Raw genomic sequence first — 23,752 nt, forward strand, 5'->3', positions numbered from 1 at the left:
TTCTCATCTCCTCCCTAATTCTCTATTTTTGCTCACACAATTCTCTCCTTTGTCCCTCTATTTATTTCTTAAAAGTAATATTTAGCCAGAGTAAACAGTGATGGTCAGTTTGGCAGAGGCTGGCATCAGCTGGCTGTGCTGGGTTTGATGATCTTCCACAAGCCTCGACTTTCTCTTGAATCATTTCCATATAAATAAGCAGCAGATAGATCACGTTTTGAATACCAGTGCTCAGCATATCATTACATCTGTAGAATTGTGTCTCTCTTCTATTTTGCTATATGTCACCTGCCATTTCATATCTCATTTTCAACCAGTGAAGATGTGACCTGAAATGGCTCTCTGCTATAGGCCTTTAATAACATGTTAGGTGGTTGATGTGCATGGCAATTAAAATTTAAGATAACTTTATCAGTATCTGTCTTCTCTAGTGTTGGGTAAGTTACTTGAAAATGTAATTAATCACTTTACTCATTACTTCATTTCAGTTACTTCCCCAACTCTATCAACACACGTCTCATATTTAATGTAGAAATATGAACTGAGATCTTGTGGTTTAACATGGAGCCAGCTGTTTTGTAGGTATTGTGGTGTATTTGAATTTAGCCATTTTTAAGTTGGAACCAGGAAGCGCTAATGTGAATACAAATCATTTTCACAAAGTTAGACATGTTCAGTGGATTTCCCTGTTGTGGGTTCTCCTGCTGAAAGGATAAGGAGGTGGATGGATGATAGACAGTGTAGTGTAGACATAGCCTCAGTAATGCATCACTGATCATCCAGTTCTTTTAATAACCTCAGCAGACATTTATTAGACAATCTAGCAACACACAAGGGTTTTGGTACATATTTCTAAAAATCACCTCCAACATGTAGCTTTTGCGCTGAAGGGTGCATTTCGGGGCATTTTGACTGACTTATTAGATCCGTTGAGGGCAACTTACCTCAAGACATATAACGGTGGATGGGCCACTTCCACAGAATCGTAAGCACTTGATATGTCAGCGCCAGCTGTTGACGGATTCAGTGCAGGGATTAATTTCACCCTTTAAAGTTTGACTGACATTAACAAAGTTTCATTAATTGTCCTTCATTGCAATTTAATTTTCATAAAACCTCACAACTCACCACTCAAACCATTAGTTAGATTACTCACCTTCCTATAATACAGCCCACATGCACACCCACTCATACACAAACACACATACCCATGCACGCGCACACACACACACACACACACAGTGCTTTGTCCAGTTCCATGTCAGTTAAATGTGTAATTAGAGGGACCCTAATTTGCATTTTTAATTAAGCAGTGCATAATGGGGATACAAGGCCCAGATATTGGTGTGGTATTTAATGGTGTGGAGGCAATCAGAGAGATGACTGGTAATTACAGATACACAGTCTGATTGCTTTCTGCTATCTAATGAATTGTCTGCCAGAATAAATGGCTTTGATGTAATAGGACGTGGTCTTTGATGAACCCAGCGGACCACCACCTTTAATGGCAGCAAAAAGTTGAAGTTTTCTCTCTTCTCATGGTGAAGTCACTTGTAGATGTTTAACAGAAAGGAAGTGTGTTTGCATGCTTATAACAGTTAATTATGCAGGGATAAGTGCTCAATAAGAATTTCAAAATAAAAGTCCCTCTGCAGATAGCAAAACTGACAGTACAGACTACAAAACCATGTGTATGCATTTATGACCTGTGCTTTAAATTTAGCAATCAGTGCACATTGATAATGAACACAACCCTGTCAAGAATCATTCATGGAAATCATAAAACCTTCTTTAAAGTGCACTACATATCATCCAACCATGTCTAAAGGCAAAATGCTTATGGTTTTACCCAAAGGCCACACACGAAGGTGGATGGAAAGCCTGCCATCATAGCCTCTTCCTGACTGCATCCCACTGTCTCCCTGATCTCTTTCCAAGAATTCTGTAAAGTCTTTGTAGTCTCGACACGATGAATTGTACAAATAGATATAATGACACACTTTGAAACAGCCTCTCTTCAAAGGGATTCAAGGTGTTGCGCTCAGCTGAGCACACCAAAAGTGATGGGAGTTGTGCGGGGAATGAGGAAAGAGCTTTGGAGAGAAGTTCAAACCCTGCCTACTTTCACACTTTTGCACAAACTGGTTGGACTGGTTGTCATGGAAAATGGAAAAAGGATTGATGCTTTAAGGCTTTTGATATTGTCTCACCTTCAGATTAAAAGGGTTAATGCTTCATTTATGTGAGAATAAAGCACAGAGCAGGAGAGGCATTCTGAGGCAGAACTTGTGCTTTAACAATCAGAGAGGAATTGCACAATGGCTGACATGCTGTGACTTACTTATTTTCTGTCAGCTAAGTGCATGCAAGGCATTATTATCTTTTATGACACCAGTTATTGGTCTGTCATGACTATTTAATACTATATCATATATTATTCTGAATGCCAAATATGCATATTCTGTAAATGCTGCTTCAACATTCCCCCTAAGATATGCACACTGTTTATTAATCCAAGCACATGGTTTAGCAATCCACACCCCTTGTTTCTACCTCAGTATTTAATTTTTACCATATGACCTTGGGGGGCTCTACAGAAACTCAGAGAAAATGGTTTGTTAAGTGACAAAGTACAGTAATAGCTTCATCATTGCTTTTCAAATTTAACCTAAAAAGGTCTGTTGTATTTGATGTTGTTGTTGTCCATGCTTTACTAACATCAAACTTCACATTTCCCACACTCCAACTGTACAAAAATGTCAACTGTCACCCTGAAATTTTCCAAAAATACTTTGGGGGCTGCTGTTCCCAAGCTGCAGCTCAGCTCCCACAAGCTTTTGTGGGTGAAGATGACACTGAAAGCAGAGTAAAGACATCTTTTTTTTTTCTTTTTCCTTTTTTTTTAATTTTTTTGACTCTTCTCTGATGGGACAGGTTTTCTGCACTAAAAGCTTGACTCTTATTCTCCATTTCCAGTATACAATCATTTGTTCCATGACAGTTCAGGAGATGATGACATAAGGCAAGATGACCTTACAAGGACACACAATCATTTTCTTTTTTTGTACACATGAACACATTTATTCACAGTTGTGAGGTCAGGTTAATCTGACACACAGAATGTCATGAGAGGCCTATTTTGAGTGCAAACATACACAGACAGTCTCACATATAATACAGTATATAGCGAGCAGCAATGTAACATTTACCAAAGAGAACAGTGGGTGATTCCAAAACAGCCTGAATTCAGCTGTGTCGATACGACTCTTTGGCCCTTTTCATCAGTGTTTCTCCTTTACAAACCAGTATGAGCAGCACTCATGCACATGAATACACTGTACACACACAAACACAGAAGAACTTCCAACAAGCATGTCCCTCTGCTCTTGTTAAAAATGCATGAGAGCTGGCATCCCATTTGGATAGTGGAAAGAAAGTGGCAAGGCAGCAGAGTGGGAAGGGGTAAAGTGACGTCCAAGAAAAAACATGTTGGTCTCAAACGTCCTCCTAAATAGCTCTGTGGGGGATAAAATGAAATTAGGATCATGGTGAAAAGAAAGCCTCGGTGGCTTACTTGAAAGAGGAGGAAAAAAAAGATAGCAATTATCATCAACGAGTGTGACAGGTGGAGAAGGCCCTCATCGCCATGGTGAATATACATCGTTGGGGAGTGCTAAAGAAAGACAGCAAATCAGGATGGAAAGTTGATTTCTAGGACAGAGAAGGATCAAGGAATTACAAGTTTAAAGCTGGTGGAGATTTCACGCTGAGCAGCTGATCGGCTGTTTAATGTTCAAGGATGTGATGATATGAAAGATTTCACTGACTTTGCAGCCCTTTGGTTGACTCAGTTGTTGTGCGACAGAAAAACATGGTGGTGTCATTTCACCCCAGGAATTTAGCTCAGTACAATAATAGACTAAAGTCAGTGAAAGACCTCTGAAGTGCCATATTTTAGAGTCTGAAAATGCCTCATCATATAGCAAACTGATCAGTTTTCACTGATAGTTTTCACACCACACAAGGCTTAATCATGCTAAATAATGTACTTCAAGGATAAGGCTGTATTTTTATTAGCGTCAGCAATTCCCATGAAAAGACTAAAACAAACTTTGCTTTCACCCCATAGGTATTGCCTATGTAACCAAAGCCTGATAAAGCTTATTCCTCTGTGCCTTTAGACCTCCAGTGTTGAGCATCTATATTGATTTGAATATAAGACTACATTTTTTTCTGGATATTACATTTAGGGAGAGAGTGAGTGTGTTGCGCCAGCTCCTACAGGGTCGTTAGTAGCCTTAGAGTTAACAAGGTTCTTCAAGGCTGTTTTAAGCTGCGTTCAGACCAACTTTAGTCCAATATGTTTTTATCTGCAGCTCAAAATATTCCCCAATAAAATGCAATACTTTCCCTTTTAAGATTTGTTGACAACTACAGATCCCAGATGTTTTACAATTGTTTTAAAAACTATTTTAAGTACTGAAAACTACACAAAATTATCCAACTACTGCTATACTTAAGTCATATCATCACACAAGTTGATCAGATAGCTCTTTTGCTATGCTTGTGTACTCATGGGAACATGGGGAATAGATGTGCAGTGGACACTTCCTTTAAATGCGGTCTGTGGTGGGAAATTCATGACTGACATTGCTGTTTTGATCTGTTTTCACTTATTCTCTTTGGCTTTGAATGGAAGTCAAATAACATCAGAGTTGTTAAGTCACGGGGGCGTAAGGATTTGTCATAGTGTTAAGCCAGCTGGGCCCTCCTGAGATCTGATGCCTCACATAAACTTTCTCTGTAGCTGCACCCACTGACAGTCTGTCTGAGGACCTGAGCAGCGGCAGGTCTCTGTTTGAAAGCTCTTACTGGAAATAAGTATTGGCTGGTGCCCATGTGTCCTGACATGCGGCTGGCTGGCTGACCAGCTGGCTGGCTCCAGCAAGCTTGCAGAAGACATGACTCGGCCTACGCCTCGGTTTGCACAGCCTCTGAGCACGTTTTCTTTCTTCTTGGTTGCCAAGGTAACTCCATGGCTGGAAGAAAAACATCCCACTTACTGTCTACACAGCTGAGAGACAAGAAAGGTGGAGAAAACTGACAGCGAGAGAGAAAGCAGACCAGTCTAAGTATGTTATGATTTAGGTACAGTAAGTGTGTTTATCACAGTGGTATGTGTTGCTGTTTATTCCCATTCCAGAACTGCGATGGTTTTTATTGTCCCCTTTCCAGCTCTATAAAGCATGTTCTCATAAACTGACAAAGTTTATACTCTTGACAGCACACCTGTAGGGCAGCGTGTGAATGTGTTCTTTCTTAAAATGAAAAGCCACACACGCTGAAAGTGGCTAACATGATGTAACGCAGAACGAACTTGCAAGACGGCAGATTTTTGAGAAATTTGCCACTGAAATAACATCCTTTACGTCTGAAAAGCAGGAGACTTTCCATGTAAAATGAATGAATAAATGAATGGAGGAAAGACCCTGTGCAGAATTCAAAATGCCACACTGAAGTTAATTCTGTTTCTGTTGTATCTATATTAAATTTGTTAGAAAATTTGTTTTATGTCTGCAGCTGAATCCTAAATGTTAACGTGGTTTATTGGTCACAACAGCACAGTCATCAGTCACAGTAAATTTTACTGAATGTTATGTCATGTCTCCCTCAAATCCACCAAAAAGACTGACAATTTAATCCCACTGTAAATTGGAAGTACAGCATTAAATCTAATATTTATATATTGACATGCCAAACCCCAGAGGGATGAAGAGGGTGCTGACAATGTGAGTTAACGTTTCCTATGAATTCCAAATGAGAGAGTGGCTCATATGATCATTCCTGCCCTCATATCTCACCACATAGATTTCCTGAAATTCATATTACCACCAGCTTGTCACAGGAGGTGCAGAATCAATGGATATTCGATTCCTGCTGGAAAGTTAACAGTACTGTAAGCAGAGAGAAATCAGATAAGCTTTATTTCCAGGGAGAATAAAAGGTGGATGGAGAGGTTGTCACCAGAAAAGATTCTGCGTCATTATACCACTGCCTCTGAGGCTTCTCTTGTAACCGAAGGTAATATATGTACGTATTTTCACGGATATATTACATCAACAAGCTGTGCTGTTATACTGAGCGAGGAAACAGCTTTTCAGTCTTAAACTTTCCTCACCAACTGCAAATGAATAAAAACTTTGACACACTTGAATTCACAGGCTGCTGTCTTTTTGTCAGCTATGAGTATAATATGAACATGTTTCTCACTTAAACCAAAAATATGGCACAGTGACAAAATAAAGCATCTGTATTTTCAGAGATATGCCAAATTTAGTTTTGCAGCTTAAGACAGAAAATAATCTAAATGCCCTTTTGTATTCATCTATCATTTTCAAGCTGTGAAGATGTAACAGGCTATTAATTGATAGCAGGAGCTGATGAAAGATTCCATGGTGCATAAAATGTACATGTATTGTGACAAGATTTGTTACCCTGATGTTTTTCATTACTTAAGCTTAACAACTTTATTAATTTTAACTCACTGTCATACTCTGTTTAACCTTTTTTTCTGTTTTCACCTTTTCAGTTAACTAAATGAAAATGGTTCCTTGTGAAGACAACGAGAGGTTTGGACCTGGTAGATTTTTGTCCATTTGACCATTCACTAATCTCTGCCCCTCTTAGATACTGTGCTTGTCAAGCATCTATGCAATTTACAATAACAGAGGCAGACTTACCACTCAAAAACAATAGGACTTTGTTTTAAGGCAGTTAGAAAAAAACAGCTTTTTATTTCAAGCCACGCACAAATTTTGCCAGCTAAAAGGACAACTGTTACCAGGTAGCCAGTTAAGCTAACATTAGCTGTAGCGTTGACTGAAAAGCTGTTGAAAATTAAGTCTGCTGAAAAGCCAGACTTAATAATTTCTCCAACTGATTTCAACTAACATCATTTAATGAGAACATTACATATAAACATAAAATATAAAAAAGACTGAGGCTAAAGCTACAGGTCTCAGGCTAAAAGTCACTAGTTGATGATGCACATAGAACATGTATGTAAATAAAGAAACAGCATTGTTCTTGTATTGCAGAGAGCAGGTTACTTACAGTAGTACTCTAAGTAACATGTAAGATGATATTTATTTTTGGAAACCCTGTTTACAGCTACTTAGCTTAAATACTTGTTCATACAACGGTAAGTTTTCACTTTACAAGAGAAAAGGATGAGGACTAGCCGATGTGTTTGTCAGATGTAACACTACCCCGGGGAGTGATGGCTCAGCTTGCCCGAGTGCAAACATCCCAAAATCCAATAAAGAGCTTTGAAGTCTTCTAAGTCAGGTCAAGTCAATTTTATTTATAACACTAAATCACAACATAAGTTATCTCAAAGCACTTTTAATTATTAAGGAGATACAACACAGTGGATGTGCAAGGCAATAATCAGGGCTTTAAAAAATTTCACTTTAACCTGTAACCCCATAAAGTGATAGTCATTAATGATCTGCTCCATGGTTATGAAAGTTATGCATGGTAACTTACGTAGGTGGTACACTAATTAGCCAAACACATGAATGATTGCAGTTTCTGTTAGAGCTTAGCATTCCTTACACTTTTGCTCTTGTGTTTTTTCAAATGGTGTTAATAGGAGTTAATTACCAATACACTGAAATAGATACTGAAACTGTGGTTACAGATACTGCAAAGAGGTCATTGTGTCAGTTGTTGGAGTTGAATTCACGAGGAGATGTAGAAATCAGTGATAGCAACACGAATCACAGATGTCTGTGAAGGAAGATTTATGATGAGTTCATTTTAGTAAGGAGTTTACACCATGGACAAAACTTTCAAAAAAACAAAAAAAAAACAAAACTCTCCTTAATGTCACTTTCACCTGGAGCGGATTAAATCGTTTTGGAAGTATGCACTTCTTATGCCTCACCCATACTGTGAGTCATAACAATATTCGAACATGGCACCAGAAACACTCAACATTTCCAAGTCTGACTGTTTGGTGGCACATACTTGTTCTTAGACTTGCTTAGTGAGAAGAAAGTGTCAGTTGGTAGGATTACTTCTCTCCGGATTGCACTCAGAAAAAAAGAGAATTTAGATTGCAGAGACTCAGGCAGATAACAGTCTGCAAATGCCACAGATGCCTTCCAAAACCAGATTTGCCCAGAGACAGATGGACTCAAGTCTTCTTGTTAACCCCATGTAGTTTGGAAACACAACCAGCTCAAACAAACAGCTGATTTTTTGGTACTGTATTGAATTGCTGTAAAAAAAAATAACTCCTTTGGTATCAACAAATGAGGTTTTAAACAGGTCTATAGAAACATGTTTGCCTCTTTTGTCATGCCAGATTTACAGACAGAGGAAATATCTCATCTCCTTTAAAAAATGTTCTTTTTTTTCCTTTTACTGTTACACTGTTTTACTGACTTCTTCTTCTTCACTGTCTTTTTTGCAAGCCAAATCCAAAGTACAGTACCTGCAGTACCACTCTTAGCAATATATTTTGTACCCTCTCCACTTGTGATCAGCAATCTCAAGAAAATCACTTGCTCATCACTTGCTGAAACTGTATGATCCATCTTCTTATGTCAGTTATTGCCTTAAATCAGCAGTGTGTGACCAAAAGACGACAAGGAGTTGCCCTTCTGGAATGAGGGAACTTTGCAATTTCGTTTCTTTCTCAGACAAAAGATCAATAAAATGTTGTAAAATGTTCAACTTGTAGAATGGTCCTCTTCCTGTTCAGAGGCCTTAAGTGACTGAGACTTCATTCATATTTATCACACCCCTCACAGTAGTGATTTAAGATCGTGCACCAACTCCCTGCGACCCTTTCCGTCATTACATTCCTAACCGCAAAACTGAGGCTAAATCATGTGTTCATGTTAATGTCATACTCTGTGGTGCTTAGGTTACAGTGACTGTTTGCAGTGTGTTCACCCAGCCTTCAGGGTCAGAGGAGACTGAACCATATAACACCCTGTCAGCAAAGGAGGGAGGGTACGTCAACATGTGGTTACACACCTGTAATAACATGCTGCCTACCTTTTATATATACTGTCACACACCTGTGAGCCACAGTCTGGCCAAGTCAGCTTTTTATTTGCTTGCATAACCTTACTTTTTGTAGTTGGAGCGCTTGCCTGTATGTATTTTACTTTGCAGCCAACAGACAGCGCATTCATTCCATAGAAGATCTATTGCAGGGGTGATCGCTTAGTATGCTGTTAGATTTTCACAGTAGCTAACTTCCTGAATCATTATTTTCCATCTTTTGATAGACTGTAAAAAGATGGTGCATTGTTATAAAGGCAGACTTTGGACAAGTTTAAATTCTGCAATTACCGTAAGAAATACAGACATGTTGGACTCAATTTTCTCTACTCAGGATGGGTGCCAAATAATCTGAATAAAGATGAGAATATCCACAGCACTCCCATAAAATCACATTAAGTCTTTCTGCTTGCTACTGTGAGGGATTTTTATTATTACAAAAAGATAAACCTCTTTGTATGATTTATGTGTGTATTCCTCCTTTTCCTAATAACAATGACTCATCTTAACCATTGTTGCCACAGGTAGAGAAAAATGAATGGATGATGAATTGTGGACCTCACACGTTGTGTATAATAACATATGAGGTGAATGGGAAATGTTCTCAGGCATTCTTACCTAGCATTCATTGGGCAGGAGATTGAGGTTGATGATCGCTATAAATTGACAGTCCACACACTGTATAAAGGGCAATAATCTGCATTACTTTGTAGGGTGGTGTCTTTTTAGAAAAAAAAAGGAAGAAGTTTTAGGAATCGGTTTAAAAGTTTATCGGCTTTAACACAACGTGTAATGGTTAGCATGCCTGGCTAACTACCTTACTACCTCCAAGGCCAAGGAGTATATTATTGACTAACTACACAAGTTTGTTGGGTTACAAGTTACAGTGCATTATAACAAAGTCTTATTCACAGTAGCACATCCACTGTGCAGTCTTTGGAAGCTGGTCCTCGATGCTATCAGTGTTTAGGCTAACATTAGCAACTCTGTATTTGATTTGGGGAAGTGTACACTCTAGTAGTGTACGCTTGCCAAACACATTGTGAGACCTTATCCCAAAAGGCCTAATTGTGTGTGGGACATGCAACATTGCCTTTAATCCTTTAGTAGGATATTGTGTTGTGTAAGACTAATGTTAGCTTAATTGGCTAGCTAGCCACGGCTAATGAATTGGCCAGAATCGAACAGGTACTTTTGTGTAAGTCTGTAAGAAATTAAGGAAAAAATGACTAAGAATTTCAGGTGGTAAATCTGCTGCTGTGATCTTTGTAATGTGCTGTGCTAGAACAGAAAGGTTGACAGGCTTAGCAACAGTAACTAAGCAGGTGGGACCTAGAAAATGGTCAATATATCAGCACTGCTGACAATCCTCAAGCGATCAGAGGCTCCAGGGGTTAATGGACTATGAACACTATAGAAATGGAGAAAAGTAAAAGGGGACTTCCCTAACATGTGAAACAGATGCTTCTCATTCTCTAATTTTTATCTTCTTTTCCCCATCTCTTTCTAAAATTTCCCATGAACTTACAACGAAGGGAAGTAAAATAATTTTTGACAAGATGGATGAGGTTATACCTCCTGGCATGGCTCAGGAAACTATATGTCAACTTGAATGAGCATTATATCCTCAGAAAAAGACAAATAAAGCTGGTTAGTAATCTATTTAGATATTTTTTCCCCTACTTTTTGGAGCAGAGGAAAGAATCTGGCTCATTCAATTGGCCTCAATAATGAGCTGGATGAAAATCAATACACCCTCTCTCATTCAATGCGTGTGTTTGGGCTATAATTAGCTTATAAAACATACTAACTTCTGTAGTGGTTTATGTGGCTCAGAACACACAATCTGTGTCTTAGAAACAATAAAATACCCATATTAAAAACTGTTTAAAGCTGAAACAGATAAATATTTCTGCAGAATGTTCATTATTTTGCCAAGTAATTTATCTCCCTCTTTTCTTTGCCCACCAAAAGGACCTTGGTGGTTGTAAGTGGTTATAATTGTACATCTGGTAGCAGTTAGAGCCGCGTACTTGGCACCACTGAGCTTTTTGCTGCTGGAGGAGAGCAGCAACACGTTCCAAGAGCAGCCCTGGGCCCGGCTCAGTGCTCTCAGTTCATCCCTGGATAGAAACAAAAGAGTCGTTTGATTCAAAGGAGTCCGACCTTTGGTCTTCATGGGAGGGAGGAGAGACATGGAGGAGAGAAGTCATCGGCTTTCCTTCATATCTTCACTTTGATTTCTTTTCTGAATCCTTGGATGTTGTTGAGTGAACACATGAGATGAAGAATGAGGATAGAAGGCAGGATGGTGGAGTGTAAGCTTGAGATAGAGAGACATGGGATAAAAACACCCCCAGAAATGATTGATGACAATAGCAAAGCAGATTCAAGGTCTGGCTTCCACTCAGATCTCTCCCACACCTATAATGATGATGGCATGTCACATGGCTCTCTTCTCCCTCTTGGTTAAATAGGTATTTCCAATGTGACTATCACTTTCTCTTCAGGTGGAAAAAAGCAGAAACGAATGTTATTTTTGTTCTCCAAGTAGCAGGAAGGCACTAAGAGTGTTTGAGCAGCTGAGTCTGAGATCCCTCTGATTTTAATAGGCTTCGTTTCATGTTCTCCTCCAGCCTTTTGCCATTTTTTTACAACCTTTTCTGATAAGAATGTCTTGCTATTACCCCAAACAAAATGACTTTGCAAAGATGAAATAGATAGACCTCCTGTGTAGTGCAAATGGCATCATCCCCAACAGAGCCATTACTATTTGGGTTATTTCATACCATTTCTCATCCCAGATGAGTCCCGCGGCTTTCAGCTAAAGCCAATGTTTGCTGGAATAAAATGAGGTTGTGTGTGATGCCAGCTCCTACCAAGTGCTCTGTACTTGTGAGGCACAACACCATGCAAACCAAAATCACACACCAGCTCATAGCAACAATCCAATTTCAGACAACAGCACATTTTAACTTCTTTCCAGAATCCAGATGTTGCTTGATGCAAGTGGGTGAAACAAAACATTATGTAACATACCTACAGCAGACTCAGATCAGAGTTTTCACAGTCTGACTGTTTTCATATTTCACCATGATATAATCATGAACATACTGTATATAATCAGTGCTCATTGCTCAGGCAATCATAGTAATTAACTTTGTCATCTGTGGGTTGCCTTACATTACAGAATTTGCTGTAAATAGAGGATTAGCCTCGGCAATGGAAAGTACTAAAGTAAATTTGCTCAACCACTGTACAAAAGTATTTCCATTTTATGCTACATTATACTTATACTGTACTATAATAATAATCAATCACGGGGACTACTTTTCTTTTACTTGTGATACTTAAAGTACATTTAGTTCATAAAATGTCTGAGTGATCAGAGTGCTTCTTCCACCACTAGCCTACCTGATGTTTGCTGTACTAGTTTGTAAATGCTGTGATCACCTAATCATGATTCAGCTGGGTTGGAATGTAATTATAAAAGCATTATGAGGTGCTGAGAGCAGCAAGAACAGGACAAGCAGGGGAGAGCAGCCTAGACTCTCCTTGCCACCAGGTTACTTTACATATCTGCAACCCAAGCAGCTCAGCCCTCCCACCACCCCTCTGGCTTCTTACTGTGGTAATGGCCAGGAGCAGTCACAGTCTCCTTGGCACAGCCCATCTGTTGTTTTTTGTTTTTCAGACTCGGGGTGGGAGGGGAGTGGGCTGACGGCTGGGTTGGTGTTGGCCTGGGTGAGGAATGAGAAAATGATGGGAGGCTCTAGCCACAAATTGTTGCCTGTCTGTTATTACAGTAGGTTGTACGTTAGCGACGGTTACACGGCCTAACAGTCTGACACAATGGTCATCTCTAAATAAAGCCTCGACCTACTGACGCAGTTGGTCGGCCACTTTGGGCTTGGTGAGAGGGACAAAGCTGAAGAGGCAGTTTGCAGCCTGGCTGCACCCACCACAGAGTCAGACGTGCAGACAGGAATCTACAGCAAATTAAGATTTATATCAAGGTCAAAAACATAAAAATGTCTCCATTTCGGAATCAGAAACATCCTATTAGGTACATTTACTGGGCAGCAGGGTGGATCAGTGGCCAGCACAGGATGGTCCTGGCTCCAAATCTCCACCCTGGTCTGTTCTGCGTGGATTTTGTATTATGTGTTATCTCCATTTCTGGGTTTCCTTTGGTTTCCTCACACACCAAAATATATGTATATTAGGTTAAGACTCCTGCTTCTTGCTCTTGACCCTGTGAACTTGAGTTGGTACTTTGGTTAAAGGGTTGGTTCACCCAGTTGACAAAAATGCAAATAGTTTTGTTTTTTTTCATAGGTATAAATATCCCACCTCTTGGATTTCTACCTTCAACCCCCAAAAAAATGTTTTAAAAAATTGTTCAACATGTTGGCAAATATGCTAAGTCACACAAATTCAAATCTTATGCCTGTGGGTTAAATATGGTGCTGGAGATGGGGCAATTAGCCTGGCATAGCAGAAAGAGTGAAAACAGGAAGAAATATCTAGCTCTGTCTGAAGAGAATAAACACACCTACAAACACCTGTACAGCTCACTAATTAACACACCATGAAGATGTTTATTTCACACACAAACAGAAATGGATAAATGACTAGTTGTGGTTTTAGTGGGAGTTAAGTGCTATAACTATTACTTGCCAAACAACACTAAGACCTGAAGCAGCACTTATGTGACTAGATCCGACAATCCACGCTATATCCAGAGACGCTGAGATATGCTGAATGAGATACAAGATGTTGTTTACAAGGGTTGGTATTCACTTTAGACAGAACCAGACTGGCTGCTTCCCCTTAATTCCAGCCTTTATGCTAAACTAGGCTAGCCCATCTCTAGCTTTGCCTCAAAAGCTAAGCAAATTGCAGACATGAGAGTGGTATCAATCTTTTCATATTGCTCTCAGAAAGAAAGCAATTAAACATATTTCCCTAAAATGTTGAACTATCCCTTTTCCAGAAATGATCTGATAATGCTTTGCAACATAGCAGTAATTGCTGAAGAAAGTGTGCGAGGAATTTAGAGAATGTAGCAGGTGATCAAAACACAAGGTATAAAGAGACAGCGCACAGACTACAGCATATGCCACATGGAGAGGGAGTATGAGCAGTGAAAGACTTGTTGATGAAATCACATCCTGCACCTTTACCCTCAGGGTTTTATATTCGGGTCCTTCAGCCATTGATACTAGTGTAAAAATATAACTTTCGTCTCAGTGATCCCCAGACAAGCTGGCTTTTGTTTGCAATGTAAGCAGCCCATTGGTTCCCCACTTGCTCTCTGTGTCTCATACAGACAGTCACAGCTAAAGCCAGCCATTGTTCCAGGCCAAGATAATAGTATCAGTCCTTGACGGAGGAGTTACAGTTGGATTGCCACCAGCTGTTAAAGCAGCAATACTTTGTGGACCTGATTAGATTACAAAACTACACCCGTTCTCATCTGACATTAATTATTGGACTGTAATATGTTCCGAACCAAGCACTGCGCTGTATATCCCAGAACTACAAATAAATTGCATGGTGCCCCTCTGCAGTTAAACATGTTCAGTTACGAGAGACTGCTCTCATGGTGTCCAGAGACCTGGCAGGTAATGTGCTGTATAGAGACTTTAATAGGGATATTCAGACAGCTTAATCAGTATCCCAATCACAATTCCCCAAGGAAAGGAGAATGTTTTCCATTGTTGGCTAATACTGCCAGACCACCTTCTGAGATTCTTGAGCATTTGTATGTAGCTACTGCTGTTGAGAGCTTGTGTTTCTTCAGTAGTGGACTGTGCCCATGCTGAAATGTAACACTTATAATTTCCTCTCGCCTCTCTCGTCTGACTTTCAATGTACATGGTTAAAACTTTGTTTGCAGGACAACTGTCTGGTGATCTGAAGTGTGTATGGATTTGTGTTGCAGGGAGAGACAGATGGCAAATGATTGGCTCTTTACACCTCCAACGCAGAGAAATAGTCAATTGTATTATTGTGTCAAGGAGGTAGCAATGGACCCACAGCTTTTTAAAATGAGAACATATACAAAGATATAGCGTGCAAGATGGGTAGAGCATGAGACGTGATTATTAAGAGGGATATTCCTTCTTAGATAGGTTAGCTTTAAATGAGTGCCAGTATTAGCCAGTTTTTAGTCACTCTGTAGACAGCAATATCAGCCTGTTGGTCAGTCCACCATTTTGGGTCTAAGGTTCAATATCGCAACTATTTGATGGATTAGAACAAAACTTTGTACAGACAATTATGTTTCCTATATGATGAATTTTAAGTTTGGGCTAGACTTGCAGGGACTCACTAGTGTACCATATATGTTAATCTACAGCAGAAAATAGGCCTTCACTATTCTCCTACCTCTGTTTGTGTAATGTTTGCTAAAATCTACAGTTCACAGCTATTTTAGGAAATTCTGCAGCCTTTTCAAAAGAAACAGACCCTTTATTTGTGACCTGTTTTTGAATATTTATTTTATTTTTTTATTTTGTCTTTAGTATGAATTACTGGGCTTGAGGCTGAGCTTCAGTGAGTATTGAAATCAGAAAGTGGGTCACAACTGGTCAACACATTGTTGATTTTGATCTTTTCATGGGAGGTGATGAACTATGAGAAAAATATAAAGAACACCTGACATTTAAACGTTTACAAAGTTGCATTGAATTATTTGTGTTGTTTTGAGCTGCATCATACTGTGACATTATTAAACACTAACAGAATCATCTCAAGAGCTGATAACACACAGCTCCTTAACGCTGATGATCTGGGCCTGCTGCAAATGATGAAATGACAATGAAACCACAACTCGCGTGAACAGTAATTTCATGCATCCCGCCTGGTATGACTAAATCACACAATGGGTGATAAACCAACTTAAAAACCAACCAATGCACTGCCATCTGCCATAAATGGCACACATCATGAGAAGCTCCAGCTGTAAAATGATATATACCATCACTCTAATTATTGCCCACACATCTGTTGTCACTGCCTACAAATCCCCAAGCAAAACTGACAACAGCAGCAGAGTGAAGCAACTGAGAGAGAGAGCCAAGATGTAGGTAGTGATAGATTTACTGAGTGATGCAGTGGACAAAAGAGTATCTGAGATTTACAGCAGGTCTGGTGCCTTCGAGGCAGAGACACCTCCAGAGCCATCCTGGCTTGCTCCTATTAAGATTAATAATACTAGTATTTACAAGGCCCAGATCTCCCTTCAGAACCCTGAGGCTGCCCTGCAGACAAACCATCGGCAGAACACAGCACAGAGGCTGGCAGAGAGGAGGGAAGAAACTGTGAGTGTGTGTGAAAAATGGGAGTGAGAAAACACTCCGTGTGCTTCAGAGCATAGCCACAGTACTTCTTTGGGATGCTGTGGTTTTTGACTTCCTTACAAGCTAAAACTATATTTTATGTTTCAGTAAATCTTTGGTAAAAAAAAAAAAAAAAAAAAAGTGCTAAAGTTTAACTGTTGAATAGGAGTTATGTGGTGCTTAAAACAATAGTTTGACATTTTGGGAAACATGTCTCTATGTTGAGAGTGAGATGAGAGCATTGATACCACTCTCATTTGTCCAGTAAATGCAGGGTTACAGCCAGGGCTGGTTAGATTAGCATGAACACTTGGGAAAACAGCTAACCAAGCTCTGCCAGAAAGTAACAAAAGCTGCCTATGAGCTCAAAGATAACTAATTAACACATTATTTCTCCTTTGTTTTAACCACAATAAAACCAAAGTTTAAAAACATCAGAAAGTTATGAGGAGGGCTATTTCTCGGGTGGAAGCACATAACTTCCTGAAGTCTCAGCTGGTTGCCAAGCAACTTGTCACTGACAATAATCTAGGAAGTTACTACTCCTGACCCGAAAAATATGTCAACACATAACCTTCCTTAAAAGCCTAACTTGTGTTTTCCACTTTGTTTTTGTATGGTTTGTGCTAAGCTAAGCTAACTTGTCACTGGTGTCAAACTATTTTAAATCTGTAGAAGCCTACATTTGGGAGAGAATTTTCTATTTTCTTGACTCAAGTATAAACTCTGAACCGGCAATATCAATAAATAAATAATTATAAAATCAATAAATAATAAAAATAAATAATTCAATAAATACAGTGTTTTTATTTACACCATGTAAACAGTCTAACAAAGAAGATTCAATCTCATGTTAGTTTGTTAATATTTCATGTTGTGATTATAAAGTTGGTACATACTAGTTGAAACTGTAATTTGAAAAAAACTTACTACGAGTACACATTGTATAAGTTTTCAACACATGAAGGCATCCGTTTCACTCACTCCTTTTGAGTGACTTTTGAGTGAAGACAGGAATGTGAGCAAAGTGCAAACAAAGCTGAGAAAGTTGAGACTATAACCACAGATTCCGTGAGAAATTTACATTTGATCAATATAATCATTCAGTTGATTAATAAGCTGTCTGTATTTTGAGGACTTGTAAGGCTATTTTTCACATTTCCTTCTCAATGAATGAGAATCACAATCTTCTCCTTTTGTCTTACTACTGAGTCTCTGACTGAAATGAAACTTTCTTGTCCTCCTCACTCTCCAGCGGTGCGTACTCACAATCACTCGGCTCTAAAAGGTTGAGATTCACCTGTACTGCCACCAGTTTCTGCACCTTGTCTGCTGAGAGAGAACCTTGGACCTTTGTATTGCAGAAACGCGATCGTAGGCGTTCACAAGCACCTGTTGTTGGACGGGATCTGGAGTATAGCAGAGGCCACGGCGGACAGTGGCTCAGAGGAACACAGCCCTTTCCACCAGGTGGATGCAGACACGTGCTGGCATGAGCTCCATATCCCTGCCCCCCTCCATAGTCCCTGTTTGGCTGAGAACCTGGCAAAGCTGCCGAGCACTTTACCCTCATCAAGATTTAGATGGTGTGACAGGTTGGATATCACGTAATAGGCACTGTTTATCTGCTCTCCAGAGAGTGTCTGCTGTCCAACATGCTTTGGATCCAGCATGTACGCTGCTGCGTGGATGGGCTTCACACAGAACTCCTGACATCTGTCTAATGATGCCATGACAGCTTTCTGTTCAGCACTGTGCAGCACTGACCCAGACAGGGAGGCTCCAATGTGGTATCTTATCTGACTGAACATGTCAACAACACCAGAGAGTACAGCATCTTCTCTTTTCATGTAATCAATAGAATTCCCAATCAAGTAGAGCAGGTTGTGACTGCTACGCAACCCTTTCCAAAATGCAGACTCCTGTAACGTGGCCCTGATGGATGCTTCAACATTTAGTGCAGGTGAGACAGCCATCTCCTGTAGAGAGCTCTGACCCTCCAGGAGGCTGCTGAACATGTTAAGCACACCAGTCCAGTCAGAGCTAGTAGGCAGCACCAGTGTTGTCCTATTAGAGGTGTGGTCTCTAACCTTTGTGGTCTGCCAGCATCTAAAGGTCTCTGCTAATATTTCTCGCTCTCTAACATACCTCACCACCTGCTCAGCTCTCCTGCACAGTGCCTTTATAGACGGCTGCGCCACCATGTCGTCAAAGAGCTGCTGGATGCCTGCATGCTGTGCAGCCAATCGCCGATATGTGCGGGAAGGCTTCCTCTACTTGAGCCCAAGCCGCCATCATTTCTGGGGAGTCATCAGTGACAACAGAAAAGATCTTCTGAGGCCCCACTTCATTTATGATATCTTTCAGTTCCTCAGCGATGAATGTGCTTGTATATGTCTGCTCCTTTGTCTTTGTGCATTTATAAAAGAGCGGCACAGGAGTTGCGACAATATAAATGATAGTTCCACTTTCTTTTATTTTCGACCAGCCGCTGCAGATGATGGTGACACAGTCTGCTTTCCCTATTGCCTCATGAACCTGGTTTTGTACTCTGTCATACTCACAGTCCAACAGATGAGAGGACAGAGCCTCTCTGGTGGGTGGACAGTAAGCGGGCCGGAGCACACTGAAAAATCGTTTCCAATAAATATTGTCTGTGAGAGTGAGGGGTGAGGAAGTGGCATATATAGCCCTTGCCAGGCACTCGTCAGCATACGCCTGGCTGCGCTGATCCACTGAATCAATGAGGAACTGTCCCCCAGGAGTGGCAGATGGTAAGAATGAGAAAGAGGGAACGGGAATGGAGGCAGAGGAACTCCCATCTGGGCCTGGTGACTGCTGTGAAAGCACAGAGTATTCCTTGCATTTGTCCAAATGCATCTGCATCTTCGTAGCGTTCTTCGTGTAAGTCCTTGAACAGTAGTTACACATGAAGGTTTCCCTCCCATCTTTGATGGCTGGAGTAAAATGCTTCCACACACCAGACTGCAAGCGTGGCATTGTCCTGTATGTTTACAATGAAGATGAGGAAGAATATTACCTCGGTATCAAAGTGGTGAACTAACACCTTGAGTGTCTAAAAATGTCACAGTAACAACAGCTGTTTTTAACCACACTGATGCTAATATGGTTTTGAGCTATGATTTTATATGCTACTGAGAATGTGACTGGGTCATATGACTACTTGCAGCAGTCCCAAATCACAGATTGCAAATGTCTACCTGTTGGTGGCCAATTCAAAGAGTGACTTTTATTTGAACACTTTTACATGTATTGGGAGATGGAAAAGTCTCTTGTAATTATCAAGCAAACAAAAAAGATCTGAAAAATAGGAAAAATCTTCTGTTTTTGTGTCCTGTTAAACATCCATGACCAGTTAAATTTAATCTGGAACCACTAGGCTGGGAGTCACTGTCTACAACAGTTGAAGGTAAATAATTGTTCCAAGCTGATTCAGGTATTTATCCTAATGAGAACAATTTTTGGGTTGCCAGGTTGTGGAAAATTCTCCTCCAGCATGACTTTGCATGTCTTTGTAGGCTTAGACTCTTGATTGAATTAAGAAAACTTATCCAATGGACTACATGGCTACTTAAGTTGGATATTGATCCAGGCGTTCTGTAGCCCTTTTGAAAGAAAATAAGTGGCTGACAGTTAGATTGCGAGATCTCCCTATGAAATTAAAGAACTAATCAGAAGAGCAAAGTCTCATGCTGGAGGAGGTTGTGTTACAGCTGGAAAACCCCAAAGGCTTACAAGTGATATGTAAAGCATTAGTAAATTATATAATTATATATTAACATTAATATAGATTACATTTCTTTCCCAACTATTACAGAAACTTACAGAGCACAGTAAATAGGCAACTAGCCATTCACCCACCTCTTTGTATGAATCTCAGTCCAGTTGAAGTTACTGTCACATAAGCTGTTTTGGCTAACTTGACACCCCGCTAAAAACGTTAGCAAAGTGGCTAAAATTAACGAAAAAAAGTCTGAACTGTCCCGGTTTTAAACTTTGATCAGATAGCAGACTGAATACACATCGAACGTGTTCCGTATTATGGCCATAATTACGGGGCAAGTTAGGAAAATTTGTCATAATTTGGCAAGAGAAGTAGGTTGTACGCCGTTTGTTATGAGTGTGTGGCTACTTCCTGAAACTGAAACCGAACGCTCCGTCAAGTACGGAAGCTCCCATAGGATCAGTAAACGCGAGTGCGACTGTGGTATCTGGAGGGAGTCAAAGGAAAGCAGCTGGCAGAGGAAATGTTCGAAAATAATACTGTTAAAAGTCCGTAACTCTGCAGCTAGAGTAAACTCATGGAAAGTAGAAGGTAAATTCTGTTCAGTATCATAAGAAAAGTACAGAATGTCGGTGATTAAACTGCTGACAACTGTTGAGTAAAATAGACAATTTCTATCTCACACATCTTGGCATGTCATGAGGAAAAGCACAGGTGTGATAAGTAACACTAATTACGACTGGCCCCGTGTGGTTTTGCTAGGTTTTGCTAGTCTCAGTGTTGTCTCATGATGGCTGGTGTGGCTACTTGGAACCATCTTGAGTGTTTTTAGTTTCTCCCGGACCTTTCCCGTCTTGGCAATTGAAAATGTAAGCTGTAAATCTTTCTTTTATTTCCACAGCGTTTTCTTCTGTTCCTGTAAATTACGATAATTCTTTTTATGTGTTGAACCGTATGATTGGATATAGGAATTTGATTATATAGTCTGGCATGAGCCGTCAGACAAGCCAACACTAGAGGCAAATTATCAAGACCACTTAATTTGGAGGTAAAACTGTACAAGTGCACAACTAGAACAGCTAGGTAGCTACCAGCTATCTTACCAGTACACAAGCCAGGTTAAAGTTGAAATAGGTAAAATTGTGATGGTTCTTTACACCGGGCAGTTTGGGTTACACATAGTTATTTGCATCGTTTGTAATCGTTAAATCTGCCAGATTTTTTATCTTAATTATTTAATTAGCAGGCCAAATATTTACGTTGACATATCCTCACATTTGAGAGGGTGGAAACAGAGAATTGGAATAATCATCTGTTTATCAAAATCTTTTTTTTCTTTTTGCTTAATTGATTCAACATTTCAGCTCCAGTTATAATGCTCTGAAATGTTTAATCATCTAGAAAGTTGCATATAAATTTTCCACAGATTGACTAATCAATTAATCAACAGAAGGCAATAAAACCAGATGCATATCTAGAAGTTTTTAAACACATGTATGGTCACCTAACTGATCTCTTACCACTGATGTAGGTCTGTACTGGTCTTGGTGTTAATGGCCCACACTGATTTGCTCTAACACAAAATGACAGTGATTATCTCCAGCTCTGAGTCACATTTCAGTACCATGTGTCTGTCATTAGTGACATTTCTGGAGTTTATACAGTGCCCAGTTTTTTGCGGCACGGTGAGTGCAGCCAAAGCAAACTAGCTCTATCTAATTTGGGGGCAATCTGAGCTGTGTAATGTCTGGTTGTATCACAGTGCTCTTCAGAGGGTGAATATTCACATCGGCACGCTGCAGAGAGACACAGAGAGCAACAGGACCTCACCAGAGCCGAGCGCTATTATTTTCTTGTCTCTCAGCTTTGGATTAAGTTGCCCAGCCCTTTTGAGAGCATCCATATTTGAGCCAGAGAATTAGAACTCCAGACCACAGGGACACCAGTAGAGAGGAAGCAGGGTGATGTCATGACATGGCAGTGATGGAGGATGATGTTGGTTTGCTGGTTAGTTGGCGGGTTTGGCTGTTCTAAAGCTTGCTCTGGTCTCATGGGAATTGTTTTGCCATTTCATTCAGAGGTTATGCTTTTTTCATACTTAAATGATTTCACAGGAAATTCTACAGGGGACAGAAGGAGACATAATCAAGATGTCTTGGAGTCACTGAATTTGATTTAGAGCACATAAAAGCGCATTTTAAAGTATGATAAATGTTTTTTTTTCCTGGTTTTCGTTCCAGATTTAGTTGCTCCCCAAGCAAAAACTTCCTCTCTAATCCCATTTAATGTGGAACTGTAACAAGTTGACATTCCAAAAGCTGTTTCATGCAGGCATCTTGATTTAACTGTCACTCTCGCACACAAGTATTTTTTGTGTCAGAATACAGTAATACAATCTGCCAAAGCTGTAATGATGACACATAAGCCCTGTCTATCTGTAGGTTGTTGTGGAAAATTTGGCTCAAAGATTAAAGTTATCGTTTAAGATCCAAGAAAGTGCTTTCATGTCTTCTCTGCAAAATGCCCCCCTCTTTATAATGCTCTGTCAGAGTCAGGCTTAATCCGACAGCACTAGCTTTGGATCCAAACACTTTGCGACATAAAAGCCTTTCAATTACCCTGTAAAATGCATTTCTTTAAACATGAAACAGTGCCACACACTCTTGACTTAGGAGGCCATTAGGCCACTGAATAGAGATGAATTAAATGGTGTCATTTTATTTTCACTTTAATGGCTAATCTCTGCCTCTTGGAGCTTCAGGCTAAAGCTACAGCATGGGGACTCTGTTAGCAATTACTTGATTTATATCAGAGGTACTTTTAAAAAGACTGAAAATAGCTTTAGTGAGGTTTCTGAGAGCAGTTTATGGGAAAACATCATTTACTGTGTGTACTGTATGCTCTGCCTTTAGACAATGGCATTTGTTATCGTGAGAGTTTTGTTTTTAGCACCAGCTACATATGTTTTCTCTGTCTGTGGTTGACATCTATTAATATAAAAGTGTTTCCATGTTGTCATAAAGTTTGCCTTCAAACAGTAAAAGATTTTAATAAGATGTTAGGTACATCTGGGTGTGCTCTTTTCACTGTTTGCTTCGCTTGTCTTGTATTTTTTGTAGGACACATTAAGAGCTCCCAGTTTGTCTGAGCTTCTATTCTCAGTGTGTTTGTCATCTCAGAAATGCTAATTAATGTCTGATATCAATTTGACTGAAAGAGCGAGTATACTTAATTCCTTTATTTAAAAACAATTCAGGTATAATTTGATGAGCTACATTCAGGACTGACTTCTTATTTAATATTACAAACGTCAGCACATTCCAGTATAATTAAAAAGCCAAACATTGCTGTCATCATTTTTCCAGCAGCTGTGCAAAGGCAGGACAGATGCATCCCTCAGCCTCTCCCAGTTAGCAGTTGGGATCCATCCACGTCAATTATAATCCACAACAACAGTTGGCTGAGTTTGATTCATTATCTCAAGGTAAGCATGAGCTGGAGCACAGAGATTAATACAGGATTAAATTAATTAGCGATCGTCAGCCTATTGTTGAATGAATCTCAGGGCAGTGTGCCCCTCCAC

General features: G+C 39.9%; 1 protein-coding gene and 1 long non-coding RNA gene across 4 annotated transcripts in view; one reads left to right on the plus strand and one right to left on the minus strand.

Annotated features, from left to right (window-relative positions):
• Positions 1-17,211: 17,211 nt before the first annotated feature.
• On the minus strand, positions 17,212-20,579 carry LOC108889572 (uncharacterized). Its single transcript, XM_018686100.2, has 2 exons — positions 20,307-20,579; positions 17,212-19,428 (listed from the first exon to the last, which is right to left on the minus strand). Exon 2 carries the CDS (start codon positions 18,626-18,628, stop codon positions 17,807-17,809), a length of 822 nt encoding a protein of 273 aa, XP_018541616.1. The 5' UTR covers positions 18,629-19,428; positions 20,307-20,579; the 3' UTR covers positions 17,212-17,806.
• Positions 20,580-20,635: 56 nt separating this feature from the next.
• Positions 20,636-23,752, plus strand: part of LOC108889569 (uncharacterized) — an 85,085-nt gene continuing 81,968 nt past the window's right edge. For 2 of the 3 annotated variants that reach the window (XR_007810281.1, XR_007810269.1), the window contains exons 1-2: positions 20,636-20,760; positions 23,535-23,653. This is a non-coding gene — a long non-coding RNA (uncharacterized LOC108889569). Of the gene's footprint in view, positions 20,761-20,957; positions 21,039-23,534; positions 23,654-23,752 lie in introns of those variants that run through there. The other variant, XR_007810275.1, reaches the window with a different exon arrangement.

This window comes from Lates calcarifer, linkage group LG3 (assembly GCF_001640805.2).
Source record: "Lates calcarifer isolate ASB-BC8 linkage group LG3, TLL_Latcal_v3, whole genome shotgun sequence".
NCBI lineage: Eukaryota > Metazoa > Chordata > Actinopteri > Centropomidae > Lates > Lates calcarifer.